Source organism: Pinus tabuliformis, chromosome 5_1 (assembly GCF_031772625.1).
Source record: "Pinus tabuliformis cultivar Carrire ecotype Pingquan chromosome 5_1, CPIR1, whole genome shotgun sequence".
NCBI classification, from domain to species: Eukaryota; Viridiplantae; Streptophyta; class Pinopsida; order Pinales; family Pinaceae; genus Pinus; species Pinus tabuliformis.
In genome coordinates, this window is record NC_142305.1 from 450,396,614 (window position 1) to 450,411,202 (window position 14,589).

The following is a 14,589-nucleotide window of genomic DNA, read 5'->3' on the forward strand; positions in this document are numbered from 1 at the left end:
GTGGCATGGCATTAGAGGTTGGCCTAAGTCACATTAAATGAAGAAATTAAACTTTAATATGGTCAATGGTCAAAAGGTGAAGGGTTTTGTTAATTAAGGTTGGATACATAAATGGGTCATAAAGCTCATTTCTTTTATTAAATGTTATGACTTAAATTTTATTTAATATATATATTAGAAAATTGTACCTATTGGATTATTAAAGGTATTCATCGTGGATGAGGGGCTCGCTATTTTGAAATTATATGACAACAAAATGGTTGGGATTACATAGTCTATTATCAAAGCCACATAGTCATGTTGTGTGAGTTGACGTTTTTGACTTTCCTCCCAAAGTTTATCAAGTCGGCCCGCCCCTCTAATATATGAAAATTACAAATCGGAATCCTATTGCAGTAACTGGAAATTATTATCCTAATTGTTAATTTAATTTAACAATTTATTTACTTTTTGCTACAACAAATACTGAATAAATCACACTGCAACCTACATAAATAAGACTGCAGAAGAATAAACGCTGGAAGAAATGCTAGCACACACACATAAAATAACAAATTATTTTTGGACAATAGTGCCAGGAAAAACCCAACTTGGGAAAACCGATGCAACAACTAAGGGTTTTATTTTTAAGCAGTAGTGAAATAATTTGAGTACAACTGGATGCCGAAACTGGCTATCCTACAGAGAAATACTGGCAAAAACTTGGAGAGGAATTTTCCTCTATGTCAGTCTTTGCGCTGCTCTGCGTAGCTGGCTGAACATCTAGCCTCAGACTGGACTTTGATGAAGTCGTTTTGCCTTCTGCTGACTAGAAAGACGCTTCTCCGATACTCTGGGACTCCTTCCCGACCTCTGGAACTGAAAATGTCAATATCTCTCAGCAAATCAACTTTGCCTCTAGAGACTACTGTGCTGCCCCAACGTCATCCTCTCTGTGGTTCTCTTGCCTCTCTGCAAATGCACTCATCGGATCTGGAAATCTTCTTTTGGCTTCACTATCTCTACCCCTTTCTCACTACTTCGATCTCTAACTCTCTCTCCGGCAACTAACTGCTGCTACTCTGAAAATCGATCTACCAAGAATCGAACTATTGAAGTGTTTTCTCCAAGTTCCCATCAACTTATTCTTATAATCCTCTGTTGGGACTCCAATGGCCAAGATTAAATCTTAATCAATGGCTAGGATCATCTTGAAGTCGATCTGTGTGAGTTTCTAGATCATTCACGCCTTGACTTAATTAATTCTGATTAATTAACCATATTCCCTAAGTTTAGACTTAGGAAATATTTAAAAACTGGTTAATAATCTAATTAAGTCATTTCTAGGTGGAATTTCCAGAAACGATTTCTGGGTTTTGGAGATCTCATGTATTCTAGCCTCTCCACAAAATTTCAAGGCTAGAACACATCCGATGCTACAAAAACTAACACTCCCTCTTAGCGAGGAATGTGTTCTAGTGCTACTGCACACCCTGTCTTTTCATCATCTCCTGTCACGCTGCTGATGTCTGGCCATACTACCCACCAACCATTGCGCAACTTCGATATACGCTGCATCTGTGCTGTTGCTAACCCTGCTGAACTGCTGCCAACACTGCAACTCCCTCTCATCTGTTGCAGCTGCAATTGCAACAACTACAACTGAGAAGCATCCTAAATATTGAATCATCAGTGATCAATATGATGCATCTGTCTCCCGAGTCTCAAAGTGCAGCTAGTATTTGCACTATCATTGAGGAATCTGCACTGCTGCCGACTCTACACTGTGCCAACTGCACTGTTGCCAACTCTGCACTGCGCTCCCCAACATCTGACTGCTACTAGTCTTTGCAACTGTCACTTGGCATCTGATTGCATCAACTATCAATGATCCATCCTACTACTGAATACTGTGGGCCGTCATAGCAAGGTACTGATCCAAGAGGTGGACTGCTCAAGGATCCTGCCTGGGGCTACAAGTCATTTTACCTCACTCTTGGAGGTATATCAGCAAACATGGCGAAGTCTTCCTCCAGCCTTGAGGACAACCTATCGATCTCTGCCAAAGGTGCCTGTTGGTCCTGCTTCTCCTCCTTGCCCTTCTTCTTGAGAGGACACTGGGTACTGTAGTGACTGAGCTCACCATACCTGAAGCACTTGACCTTAGACATGTCCTTCTTCTTCCTCTGCTCCCCCTGTCCCTGATTGGGACCCTTCGATGTGAGGGCCACATTCTCCTCTTCCTTCACCTGCTTCGATCCACTGCTGCTGCCATTGATGGAGCTCTTCAATAGAGCTCGTCTCAACTCCTTCTGCTGCAAACCGATCCACATCCTATCCCATCTTGGCAAGGTATCTCTGCCCAAAATACTTTGGACGAATACTTGCCACTCCTCGGAGATACTGTATAGTGCCAATCGTACTAGCTCTGTGGGTTGAGGTGTTGCCCTAATAGCTGACAACTGGTCTTGGACCTCCTGAATCCTGGTGAGGAAGGGGTCTATGCCTTCCCCCTTCTGCATTTGGATGCATCTCAGCTTGCTCTTTTATAAATTGTATAAATAGGAGTGACCCTTCCCTCATTTGGGCATTCACTCATCACACATCACATCATCTCTCTCTTCTCTTATTTGGTTTGTACAACCATTGAAGGCAGATTTTCTTCTTTGCACATGTGGCGGGAGGCCGAGTTTTTCTGGGGCAAAACAGGTCGAAGTTTCAGAGTGTTGACTAAGGGGGATTTGTGTTGAATTTCCATGACCTTGGGTTTAGGTTAGAGTCTTAAAATCACTGATGCTACCAAACCAAGAATCTCAACCATAAACTACTTTGCACAGCGGAAATATAAAGCAGTAAATCAATACACACAATGATACACAAAAAAAATTAAATTGTACAATAATGTACAATCACCAATCATCGTTATATTAATCCAAATTTGATAAATACAACAGTTTATGTTTACAAGATACAATGACAAACTTGGCTGCAACACTTCTATGTCGTATCTTGTTCTGCCAGTCCGTCGCACCCGTACTGCTCACTAGTAGTGCCTTAGTCCATCAAGGCCACTACACATCGAGACTCCAAGAGGGCTGCCTCCTATCAATGTTGCAAGTCACGTCTGCTACAATGAACACGTGATCATCAAACTGCTCTTTGGGTTGGCCAATTCCCGAGCTCCAATCTGCCAGGCTAGCAACAACTTTCGTCCATCAAAGTGTTGCACTTCGGCACCTTCCTTCACCCAACTTTCAGTTGCTCTTCGTCCTTCAAGATAGCTCGTCTAGGGCTACTTTGGGTAGCCAACACGCTTCCCTCCAACAGTCCTATGACACCCAATACTGTCACTGCAAAATCTGCACCGATGAAGGCTTCATGATTACCCAATCTCGCCTCCAAATTGGCTCCCACAGGTTTACCCTCAACTGATCCAATACACCTGTCACCACCAAAACATACTGCTGTTCTTCACCTTTTAGTTGCTGTGACCAGATGACTGGTTAGTGCACCAAACACTGCTGTAACAGCCCTTCAACTGTGAACAAAACAACCCTAAAATCTGCGGTCCTCCTTGTGTAGGTGTTCTCCACTTCGTTGAAGGTGTAGGGCACAAGATAGCCCTCAAATCTGCCTACGCTACCCTTGGCTGTGGTGGTATGGCCTGTGGCCTAACACACAGCAATCCTGTAGGTTTACGGCAGCCTTCACAAGGGTTTATCCCACACAAAACAGCCCTTAAACAGTGGCATTTTAACCTCCAGCCCTGCGGCGTTCTCTGCTCATCAACCAGCCCTTCAACGCATTAGAAACAACCCTTAAACATGCCCTAGAACAGTCCACTGTATCTCAGCAACTCGGCCTCCACTTTAGGAATGCCCACGCTGTCCTTAAGCCCTTCCACGCTGTCCCTTTTGGTCTTCTTTAGCTGGCTGCAGCTTCCTGAGATTTCAGAGCTCAACATGATATGTATTGCACCTTGTTGGATGCTATAATGACTCCAATCCGTCCTCAATATATAGCCTTTAAGGCCTCCAACCAATCACATGAAGAGACATGTCGTTTGGATTTTACTTCAAGTCGGCCTACTTGAAAAATCCAATAATAATTATGTCAATTCCAAAAATTCATTTCTCCCAAACGGCAACTCGGATTCGGACGATTTTCGATGCGTTGGAATCTTCTTTCCATGCACTATCATCCTCATCCATCACATGTCATGAATCCATCATGGTTTTGCCCCAAAACACGATGGGTGTCAAAACCCCATAAATGAGTTCCAAGCTCACAAGCTGCCCTTGTGGCGCTTTGTCCTCCAAACCCTGAATCCTAGGGCTTGGAGTATCTCCCAAGCTACACAATTCAACAATTTGACTAGCATTGACCTCGGTTTTTGGGCCAGAATCCCATTTCTCTAGGCCACATTTATTGGCACAGAAATCGAGGAGTTTGGGACAGGTTGACCAGTGTTGACTTCAGATTTGGCTGTAGAAAATCACGGCAGTGTTTTTCTCTCCTTTGACTGGGTTTGACCAAATTGTTTTGGGCTGATTTTGACTCTCCTGGAAGACCGAATTGGACTGCTGTTTGGAGGACATTTTGGGACAGCTTTGACCACCATTGACTTTCTGGTTAGGGCTGCATTGACTGCTGATTTGGCAGATCTGTTTTGGGCTTGTACTTATGATATTTGTACTCTTTCTCTCTGCTGAACTATTGAAGAATGTGAAGAAGATTTGATCAAAGGGTTTCCCCACATTGGGGTTTGTTCCTGGCATCCGCTACATCTTGTGTTCACTTGTCTTGGATTGTTTTCTACATATGATTTTATGTTCTCTCTGCATTAACTGTCAATGTTTATAAGTTAATGTGATTGCTACTGGATATAATTGGAAATTTTCATTGGGCTGCTAAAGGAACATTGAAGTAAATTGTGCTTAAGCATAGAACATACCATTGTTAAAAAAAATTAACAGTTTCCCTATAGTTATTAGGTGAATCTGCGTGTGCAGATTTGCATGATAAGAATACTCTAGTGGATTTAACTAGGGATTTCCTTTTGAGGCTAGCAAGCTCTAGCTTGAAGTGAAAGGGATTGTGTGAGGTGACATTGGCACTTTGCCTGAGTGTTCATTTGATTTCCTTGGTACTAAGTTCCCGAAAGGAGATTTTTAGTTATAAGAAGGGCCCTGCACTTCTCTGTGCAGTTTCAAATTTTACTACAAAATTTCCCCTAGACACAATGTACCAATGATAGGAATGTTTACCGCACTGGGCCACGAAATCTGTAACCATCCTGGTAATGCAGTTTGGGATTGCATGAAACCATTAAAGCTGCAAAGCAGATTTGTCTCTGACACACCCTGTATCTGCTCCAAGGTTACCTTAAAAGACCTAAGCCTTTTGCACTTGTCCCCCAGTCTTCACTGCTGCTCCAGGGAAACACCCACCAGCACACTCAAACAGCAAAAAGAGTTCTCTCAAAACTCGAAAACACACTCATTTGTTTAATGTATTTGTGGATATCTGCTACTTGGTGAAACTTAAAGGATGCCAGGCACCCAAAGGAGGACTCCACTGTCTCCTCTCTTCAGAGATAAAGCCACTTGCTCAATACGATAATGTTGCCACAACCAATTGAAAAGAATGCCATTTCTAATGTTAAGTGTGAAGCTTTTGGTCACGCATAATACAGTTTTATTGTGTTTGAATTTTGCATCTATGCCAATTAATTCCTAGAATAAATTTGAGAGTTTCCTATATGATGCAGCCCATGCTATAAGACATAACAATTGGTTCTCATCATAGTGGCAATTCGTAGATCTTATGTGATTATGTTGTTTTGGGTGCCTTGTTGATACCGCAACTGTTTATTACTGCTTTTTGTTGCAATAAACAACTGTGATGCGTAAAATTATTTGGTGTTAAATTTTCTATTTCTCTTGCAGCATATCTGAAATATCTCTCTATGTGGCCCATATATGTGTCTAAGACAATGGGAGTTAGCTGTTTAACTTTGATCTACACACTTCTATCTATAACCAACCTATGTGTTTTCAGAATAATCTAATTCATTTTCTTCTTTCCTTTAGTATTCTTTGACTCTTGATAATAACACAGGAACCTACATTGAACTCAGCTTTGCATCATTTTTTTGTGGTTTCTATTTCTCTTTGGAAAGGTATCTTGCCTCATGGTTATTTTCTTCTGTTAATAACTGGTTGGGTTCCTTGTCTTAACAGCATTATCATGGAAGTTTGAAGATCTAGCCCCACCTTCCGAGCTATGCATATTTAATTTCCAAACAAAGGATGATTTAAGAAGATGGAAATTGTATGCTGACTCTGAGCATGGTGGTAAGATTCTTCATAATGGGCAAGGATTGTTTATCTTGAATTTGCTTTTTTTAGTGTTTCAATGGCAGCCTGTGTTGAGAAATCAGTGCTAGTAGTATTAGGGTTTGATTTTTCTTTCTTGATAATTACTTGTGAATTATGTTGGCTTCTTTTACTTCTTTATTATATTATCTTTCATCAAGCAATTACCAAATTATGTTTGTATGAAGATCACAAGAACAAAAGGCACAGGATGTAGGCACTCAGCCAGGGGAAAAACCCTATCTAGGGGACAACCCAATCAAAATTCTTCCTTGATTAGTTAAGATGAGATAATCCAAGACTTTTCGACCTAGACACATACTTCCTCCAACCACCAAGTCAACCCTTCCTTCAAGAAGCAACTTCGATCTAGATCTTCGACCATGTAGCAGTAGAACTTCGACCTATCCAGCAACAAAACTTCGACCTATGCAGCAGCAGAACTTCGACCCAACAACTCCAGAACTTCGACCTCCCTAGCAACAGATCTTAGACCCCAGCAACAACCCAGTAACTTTGTACAAAACTCCAGCAACAGAACTTCGACCTATGCAGCAACAGAACTTCGACCTCCCCAACAACAGATCTTAGACCCCAGCAACAACCCAGTAACTTCGTACAAAAGAGAAAGAGACAGCCAAAAAACTTTGACTTGTATTCTTCCAATTCTTCCTTCTTCTCCTTGAACTTCACACTTTTCTGCACTTCCTTCTTGTGTATTGAACTTGTTGAGTGAGTGAGCAAATAGATCGAACTGCACTTGTATATATAGCCTCTTCTGTGGGTTGAATTATCCTCTTATATGCCGACTTCATCAGGGAAGGGCTGACTTGGTGTGGATGTGACAAATTACATATTTGACTCAATAATAATTCTTTTTACATGATTCAAAAGCCCAAGAAGGGTCTCATTAAATGGACAATGACTCTAATGACTCAATATAAAACCTAGAAGTCCTCAATGGGGACTTTGACCTATAAGATGATGACCCAAGCATGAAACCCATGCTTTAATAAGTCATTGTAATAATAATAATTTTTTCTTTTTTCATTCTTTGATAAATACATTTCATAATGACTCAAATATAAATATGAAGACCGAACCTAGTTACATTCTTCAACACTCCCTCTTAACTAGGGAGGTATTCATAATTTACACATGTATATACAAGTACAAGGAAGATCTCAAAACACAAGAACTACAAAGAGTTTAGGCACACATAGTGCCACAGACTAGATTCTTGACTAGGGCAATCTATCTGGGTGGGACTAAGATGGACTAAAGCTTTTAGCCTCTCTAGGTACCATCAACGTTACTTGCTAAACATCAACCCAGGGAATTAGGTGCGTAATGCGAGGTCATAGCTCTATGACCAATGCCACGCTCCCTACTTCGGGAACTAGACATCAACACATCGACCGACCAGACATCCTCCCAAGCATTTTGTATTACACAAGATGCCTCCTCAAATCTCTTCCAAACATTTATCATCAACGAGATTAGTAATATCAACCAAACCAAACATGCTTCTAAGATATTCAAGCTTCTTATTAGGACGAAACTTTGTTAACACATCAGCTACATGTTCATTGGTCGGGACATACTGTAGCTTCATGATCCCATCCTGTACCAAGTTTTAATGTAGTGGTACTTATTGTTGATATGCTTCATCCTTGCATGGAACATAGGATCTTTAGACATCTTAATGCTGCTTTGATTATCAAAATTTATCACAATAGGACTTAGAGGCTTCTCAAACAAATATGGCAGAAGTTTCCTCAACCATACAACATCCTTTCCTACTTCACATGCAACGACATACTCAACTTCAGCACTACTAAAAGCAATGGGATCTTGCTTTCTCCTCATCCATGAGATCATAACAGATCCCAAACTAAAACATCCATCAATAGTGCTTCTTCCATTAGTCTCATTGCCATCCCGATCAGAATCTTTAAAACCTGTCAACTTGACTTCATTGCTGTCGTACTTTAGGCAGTGATATATAGTGCCACGTAAATATCTTAATATGCTTGGCAACTCTCCAATGATCATGACGAGGCTCCAACTGGAATTGACTAAGAATGTTCACAACAAAACATATATCCGATCTAGTAATTACTGGATACATCAGAGAACCCACCAGCTTACGATAGGTGGTAGATTTTACCAGATTTGAGTCAGAGCTTCTCAACTTCTTGAGATCGCTGATCATGGGAGTAGTCACGGGCTTGGAATCCATCATACCGAATTTCTGTGACGATTTGATTATATGCTTTCCTTACCCTAGATATATCTCCCCAGGTTTCTGCCATACTTCCAGACCTAGGTAATAATGCATCAGTCACAAATCTTTCATCTCCAATCTCGCTGCCAGTATCTTCTTGCATTTTTGTATCCTTCGCTCTACACCTGTAATAAATAGATCATCCACATACAGTAGAATAATGACTGACTCATTATCCACAACTTTGATATAGAGATTTGGATCAACAATACTTTTGATGAACCCAATTCTTAGAAGGTATGCATACATTCTTGCATACCATGCCCTAGGAGGTTGCTTCAAACCATATAGGGCCTTCTTGAGTCTACAAACATGAGTGTCTTTGCCATTTATTTCAAAGCCTTCAGGTTGTTCAATGTATACTTCTTCATCGATGGTTCCATTCAGGAATGCTGTTTTTACATCCATTTGATGGATATTCCATCCCATTGTAGCAGCCAATGAAACCAAGGATCTTATAGTAGTATATCTTGCGGTAGGTGCTGTTAGGGTCCTATAATTTATAGGATCTCAAGGTGATTGAATACTTTATCTCAAGAATCTTATATTGTAAATAATTGTCAATTTGCAAATTATTTCCAAATTAAAGAAAAAATAAAATAAAAAATGAAAAGAGGGTATAAATAAGAAAAAAAGAGGAAAAACAAAAATATTGAAAAAGAATGAAAGATAGAACCCCATCAAAAGAAATAACCAAAAAAAGATACTGAAAGTGTTGCAAGTCCAAATGCCACTATTGATAGATAGTTTTCTTCATCATTGTTAAATAAAGGTTGTGTGCAGCTTGTTCAAAATGCCACAATCACTAGCTATTTGTTTAATCATACAGTGTAATCATGGTTAAACATGTTTAAATTTATGTAAATTAGGTTAGAGAATAAAGATTTGCCAAACAGTCTAATCTTGGTAAATCAGTAGTTAGGTAGAAAATGACATTGATTCAACTGTCTAATCTGAATCAATAGGAGAAATAAGGGATAGGATTTAGATAGTTTTTCATTCTGTATAAAATAAAATAATGTGGGTTTGCTAGTCTAAGTGCACCCTTTAGAAAAATAAAATGTTAGTTTAGTTAAGGGTAGGTAAAATAATTGGTTTTATAAGTATGCTTATACACCATTTTATCCTAAGTTTAAGGACATTGTAAAAAGGCAAAACATGTGTGATAGGATAAAGTGTTTTTACATATATTTCATACTTCATCTTTATCCTAAGTTCGAAGGCAAAGTATAAAAAGCGCATATGGATAAATTCGTTTCCCGTATATGGTTAATCGACATTGCTGTTAGAGTGTCGGGGTCCTCTCCCCCTCACAATCCATGGTCTATATCGTTCTTCCGTCCCCCTCTCCATCTTGCCTTTACTGCCGGGGGGGAAGGGGGGGTTCAAAAAGGCTATTTCTCTCGCCGGGCCCCATCCCTACGTGGCACCCTCTCCGCATTTCGCACCCCCCCGCCCCCCGGTCGATACTGCTTACCACCTTATACCCCCTCCGAAACTGCCTTCCCCTCGCCCGCTTTACCGCGTCCCTACCACGACGTTTCCGCCACTCACCTCCCCACCACGTTGCCTAGCCATTATCCACTTAAATGCTCTCCCGACAAAAATAACCGTTCGACATTAAATTCACAATTCCGAGTAACCGTTCAAACTTAACGGTCCCGCGCCATTTCCAACGAGACTTTCACAACATTGTTTAAAAGCTTTCAGAACCATTGCTTTCTTCCTTTTTCACTGGCTTATTCCCTGTAATTCACAACTTTACACAACAATCATTTTCACAGTATTCGCGCGACCAGACCAAGACAGGAATTGTCAACACTCTGTCTCCTTTCCCCTGACAATTCATTTAACTTAAATTGATTCCCGGTAAGCCTTCTTTTCTCTCACTGTGATTATTCATTGATACAGTCATGCCTCCAAAGAGCAAAACCTAGGAGAAGATTGTCAATCCCTTGATCCCTCCCTCCATAGATTTAGATCACATCCCCTTAGCCGACAGGGATTATCGGATTAATGAAACCCAGTGTGACTATGAGTTTTTAGAGTTATATTGTTGGTTGGAAGACAAGCATGCAGACAAGACTGATGAAATTGGACTCTGGGAGTCAAATCTTCCCCATTATATCTTCCCTCTGACCTTCCAAGCCCCTGAATTCACCAGAAAATGTCAGGCTTGTTATGTCCCTGCCCAAAGAGCTATCATGGCCCCATCCAGTGACATCCTCTTTACCATTACTGCCCAATCTATAAATCAAATGATGCTAGCTCCCCCTGTGGAAAATAGTGCCCCTTTCTCCCTAGAAGCCCTCACCCAGCTTTATTAGAAGTTGGATTTTGCTACAAGAGCCAAAATCTTTGAGATCTTCTTGCCTGAAAATGCCCAGTTACCTAAGAAGAATCCTCCATATCCTTCCTCCATCTTCCTTGATCAAGCTAAACAAATTATATCCATAATTTCCTATATTTTGGGTTATTATTCTGATCAGTGGGTAGATGAGCCCATTTTAGGATTCCTCTCCATATTTTCCACAGACAGTAAACCATCCATTGTATTCAATTTCAGTCAATTCTTGGCTGATAATATTCATGAACAATTTCTGAAATTTCCCACAGAGCAGGTGTTTAATTACACTTCTATTTTAATTTACATGTTCCTTTATTATCAAGCAGACAAGTTCAATTTTGCAATGCAGAAGCTAGATGATGAAGGAAACCAACAACCAATGATCTTTTGGACTTCATTGGTCATGAAAGAACAACAGGAATTTTCTTACAAGCAGTTTATTGAAGAGTTTGTTCACCCAACAATGAACATCCTAAACAACTCAATACAACCCAGAATCAGTGAAGATATTAAAAGAATTCTACATCTAATAGATCAAGCCAAGACTGGAGATTGGTATTTATACCAAAACTACACAAAAATCAGAGTTTATGGGTGCGAATTGGCACCATATGGACTCCCAAAATACCTCCCCATGAGGATTTCTGCCCTGGAATACATCAGATAGATGTTAAATTCTAATGACATTCGTTTTGTGGTGGCTAAAAAGAAATCACAATTCCGCATAAAGACACAGGTGGGCCCATTTGTATGTAATACCAGGACAACAGGTCAAGAAGTAGATAAACTTCTTAAAGAGATGAAATTCAGCTTGAGTTTTACATGGTCTTATGACCCTTGTGGGATTATTTCAAAACTTAGAGTAGAAAACAAAACTACTCCTTACATTCATACCTCAAGGCCTGAGATAGAAAATTATGCAAATCAGTTGGAATGGATAGAGAACACCTTGCAGGAAGCTGAAGAACAACTCTTTTCTACTTCAAGTTTACAGACTCCCACTCCTTAGGAGAAATCAAGTAAAAGACAAAGGGAGGAGGGATCATCATCAACAACAGGAAGTGAGGCCAAAGAATTCAAGATCAATTATAGAAAAAGGGCAAAATTAACTCCTAGGACAGATGTGGACAAAGAGATAGAAGAGCAGGCTGCCATCATAATTACAGACTCACCACCTGCAAGCAACAAATTTGTAACATCTTCTACTGGACCTTCATCATCACAAGGTCAGAAGGAAACAAAGCTAGAGTCACAGAATGTCCAAGGAGAGAAGGAAAAGATAATTTTTGATAGGTACAGAGAGATTAAGCTTAAGAATGAGATTCTTAAAAACAATACCTATAATCAGTTTTGGAAGCAGACCTCTAGCTCACAGAGCAGATTGTTATCAGTTTTTGACACAGAGCATGGAAAGATGCAGATGGCCTTCCTTGAGGCCCAAACTCCACATCCAAAAACATCAGCAGACTACAAGAGTACTACATTTGAGTTCAGCACCAAAGACATCCATCCCATTGATCAAATGGAGATGCATAAACAGACTGGTGAGATGATATCTTCTACATTAACTAATACTGCTATGTCATTGTCCAAGTTGTAGGTTTCATTTGCCAATGTTCAGTCTCAGTTGAAAATGGAAAAGATATTCTCCTTAGCAAAGGATAATAGGATCAAATCTTTGGAAGATTTGATAATCAAGATAGGATATGATCCTAAAGATGTAAATGCTGCAGAGGAGATCATCAAGAAGAAGAATCTGGATATTGCAGCATTGAGAAAGCAACTTAAGTTGCCAGCCACAGAGGACCCCTTAACCAAGGACATTGAAGAAAATGAGGCACAAAAGGCTGACATGATGAAGTTGATTATAGAGCAGAACATACAGATTAGATAGATGGAGGAACAACCACTGTAACTACTTCTTCCACTCAGACTGCAAGAGCTGAACAAGTGACAAAGACCTTGGAGAACATGTCAATCTAGTCAGAAGAGATCAAGACTTTGCAGGAGCAACTCAAAGCTCTAGAAGTACAAAAAGCCAAAGCTGAAGCTTCTCGTCTTACTGAAATGCAAAAATCACAGAGACTATTGGAGAAGTTGCAGAAGGTAGAAAAAGATAATCAATTGGTCAGACCTTGGCCCAAGCCAAGGAAATCATTTGGATGGGTATTCTAGACTATGAATGAGATTTGACCATCTATCCAAATCATCTTTGAATAGAAAGAATTGATAGAAAAAGGCACAAAAACCATTGTTCAGGTAAGGGAAAAGCTTGGAGATATGCCCACAGAAGCCTCCAACATTATCAGATCCCTGAATTCTAAGTCTAAATATGAACTTGAAGAATTAGGAATCAGTGGCAGGACTGCCACTATTCTGGAAGTCAAGAAAGTTTTGACTAAAAGGAACCTCATTGATCAATTGGAAGAAAGATGTGAAACACTGGAGCTGGGAGTAAACAGGTTTTGTAACAGAATTGAAGCATTAATCTAGAAAGGACTGCCCAACATTTATGTGATAAATGATAAACTGATCACTCAGGAAGACTATGTCCTGAAGATGAAGGAAATGGCCAAAAGCAGTGTCAAGTTCAGTGGGATAAAGGGCAGTATGACAGCAAGGGCATTTTTAGAAACCATGGCAAATGACTTCTACATATAGAATGAGGTAAAACATGTTTTTACAGTGAAGCCAACTTTTGCAAAATACATAGAGGTTGATGAAATTTATCGAAGGGTAATTAAATTAACCATACTCGATGAAAAGAGATGGGAAGAACTTTGTGATTTATTGGATTAAAGAGTAATTAGGATGCAGTAAAGACAACGGCTAGCACAACAACCAGCACATCAACGCAACACCTTTTTGGGTTGGTTTAGCAACTGAACCCACCAAAGCAGAGCCACCTTTCCATGCAGCTGTCTACGTGACCTATTTTTCTGCCAGAGATAAATCTTATTGTTTAAAATTAGGCTAATAATACAATGTCGGGTCTGACAATGTTTCTGTAATTATTTTGTATAAATACTTCATTGTTCGAAGTATTAAAAGGTTGAATTCCGAATGTAATTTCCTCTGCATATTGTAATTTTTCAAAGTGTTGGAGCATCAATAATACAGGGACCTTTTCACATGATTCATGTGGTGTACCAAATGGTGATGTGTTTCTTCATCTTATTTGTTTAAACATTGTTTTTCTCTCTTTGTTATTCTAAATATCTCAATTACTTATAGAAACTGTGATGAATAGGATTTGTTATTTAGAGCACCCTACTCTGACTGTTAGTAATTTTCATGTTTTCTGCTGAAGTCAAATTAAGGAATTCTTAATTGCTCCTTAATTTCTACTGAACCTTACGCTTCTGCTATTTCACAATCCGTTTAATATTCTGAAAGATCCAAATAGTGCAACCTAGCTTTCCCTGTGAAACTCCTTTAAAATTTGATGCAAGTCCAGTTAATCTTTAGACTCCGTAGCCCAATGGAATTATAACACTTAAATCAACCAAACCATTCAAACAAAACAATCAGTGCAATCATAACTAGCCTAAAATTTACATAAAACAAAGCTAAATTTTATAGAGAGATCCCTCTCTGAA

At 39.7% G+C, this 14,589-nt stretch overlaps 1 protein-coding gene across 6 annotated transcripts in view; it reads left to right on the plus strand.

Moving 5' to 3' along the window:
- Window positions 1-14,589, plus strand: part of LOC149165433 (putative complex I intermediate-associated protein 30) — a 240,653-nt gene that overhangs the window by 17,699 nt on the left and 208,365 nt on the right. For all 6 annotated transcript variants that reach the window (XM_089432308.1, XM_089432311.1, XM_089432307.1 and 3 more), the window contains exon 2: window positions 6,222-6,335. In XM_089432308.1, coding sequence (XP_089288434.1) covers window positions 6,222-6,335 — 114 coding nt within the window. The remainder of the gene's footprint in view (window positions 1-6,221; window positions 6,336-14,589) is intronic.